This window comes from Aegilops tauschii, chromosome 3 (genome assembly GCF_002575655.3).
Source record: "Aegilops tauschii subsp. strangulata cultivar AL8/78 chromosome 3, Aet v6.0, whole genome shotgun sequence".
Classification (NCBI taxonomy): Eukaryota; Viridiplantae; Streptophyta; class Magnoliopsida; order Poales; family Poaceae; genus Aegilops; species Aegilops tauschii.
The window spans coordinates 20,997,115-20,999,181 of NC_053037.3; the positions used below are offsets into that span (position 1 = coordinate 20,997,115).

General features: G+C 47.8%; 1 protein-coding gene across 1 annotated transcript; it reads left to right on the forward strand.

Moving 5' to 3' along the window:
* The first annotated feature begins 312 nt into the window (after positions 1 to 312).
* Positions 313 to 979, forward strand: LOC141042626 (secreted RxLR effector protein 161-like). The gene has a single exon (XM_073511474.1). It carries the CDS (start codon positions 314 to 316, stop codon positions 977 to 979), a length of 666 nt encoding a protein of 221 aa, XP_073367575.1. The 5' UTR covers position 313.
* Positions 980 to 2,067: the final 1,088 nt, after the last annotated feature.

Sequence of the window (2,067 nt, forward strand, 5' to 3'; positions counted from 1 at the left end):
TTTGATCTTATGCCAAATCTATGTAGATGATATCATTTTTAGTTCTCCTAACATTCATTTGTGCAAGAAGTTTGCGGCGTCAATGACCAAGAATTTTGAAATGTCACTCAATACGGATTTGAAGTTCTTCCTCGGATTTCAAATTCAACAATTTCAAGAAGGAATTTTCTTGTCTCAAGAAAAATACCTCAAGGATATCCTAGAGAAATTTGGCATGACTAATGCTAGCCCATGTAAGACACCCATGCCAACCAAAATTGTACTCACTGAAGACTCAAACGGTACCCCCTTCGACCCATTTAAATACCGCTCTATGATTGGTTCGTTGCTTTATCTTTGTGCATCTAGACCAGACATCATGTTTAGTGTATGCATGTGTGCTAGATTTCAAGCTTTCCCTATGGAAAGCCATCATAAGGCGGTTAAGCATATTCTTAGATACCTTGTTCACACCCCAAAGTTAGGACTATGGTACCCCAAGGATGCTAAGTTTGATCTCATTGGGTACACGGATGCGGATTGGGCCGGAGACAAGGTGGATCGTAAGTCCACCTCCGGTGCATGTCAATTTCTTGGACGCTCCTTGGTAAGTTGGTCCTCGAAGAAACAAAATTGTGTTGCCCTCTCCACCGTAGAAGCTGAATACATTGCGACCGCCAGTTGTGCAACTCAATTACTATGGATGAGGCAAACTTTGAAGGATTACGATATCACCTATAGACATGTGCCTCTTCTATGTGATAATGAAAGTGCCATCAATATTGCTGAGAACCCCAAAGATCATACCCGCACCAAGCATATTGATATCAGGTATCACTTCTTGAGAGATCATGTGGAGAAGGGTGATATTGACATTGCTCATGTTGGCACAGATAAGCAACTTGCAGATATTTTCACCAAGCCATTGGACGAAGCAAGGTTTCTCAACTTAGGCGTGAACTTGGTATCTTGGAGCTTGACAACATTATGTGAAATCTAGTACCCATTCATGCATAAACTAAATGTCTTGTCTTGATGTAGGCATATATTTAGGGGGATACACTCAATTCATGAGTACTCTCACCTTACATAATGCATAAAAAGAACAAACACTCTCAAAGTTATCATAGTTTTCGAACTAGGGTACTTTAACATGATGGAGTCGTGACCATGTGCTCAAAGTTTACATCTTTGTGGTACCATGTTCCATATGCTCAAACATGGTGACCTTGGTCACCGCTTGTACAATGCTTGTCTGGACCTTTCCTTCTTAATATATTTTGGATTGTTCATACATCTTAGTATGGCCTTAGATCTCTCAGGTTTTCACCCCTATTAATCTCAAGAAAAAACTTCTTGGCGGAGTCTATATCAAATTATACTTATTGGCCCCCTTCACATCTTTCCCTTGCCCTGCTCTTCTGTCCAGTGGCCGGACATCCGGCTCCCCCGCCGGACCTCCAATGGCCGGACATCCGGGCCTCAGCCGGACATCCGGGCTCTGAACCCATGCTGCCCGATTTCCTCACGCCGGATATCCGGGGTTATACCCGGATGTCCGGCCCATTGGCGCTGCTTCTTCTGTTCTCTGTCTACCGCTCGCCGGATATCCGGGCCTTGCCCTGGATGTCCGGCCCGTCGCCCGCAGCCACATATGACTAGGGAGGGGCGTGGGATTTGGGGGCGGTTACTCACTTCTTTCGCTCCTATCCACCTCTCGTCTCACAGCCGCCGCCGCCGGGCCGGTGCTCCGGTGCTGCCCCGACCCTCTCCACCGACCTCCGGCCCCGATCTCCTGCTCATGGATTCCCCTCCTCCCGATCTACGATTCTATCCAATCCATTTCTTGGGTTGTGGTGTGAATCCCTCGGGAGGGACCGGTGTACCGTGGATTCACCGTCGGAGTTCCTCATGGCACAAACCAAGAACTGCGGCCCCAATCGCCCCGTGCCTTCTTCCCGGGTTGATCGCCGGCAAGGCTCAACCGACTCCGATGAGCATGCTCGGCCTAAGAAGAAGAAGACCACCACCAAGAAGAAGAAGCGGGCACCATCCACCAGTCCGTCGGCCTCGAATCCAGATGATGCG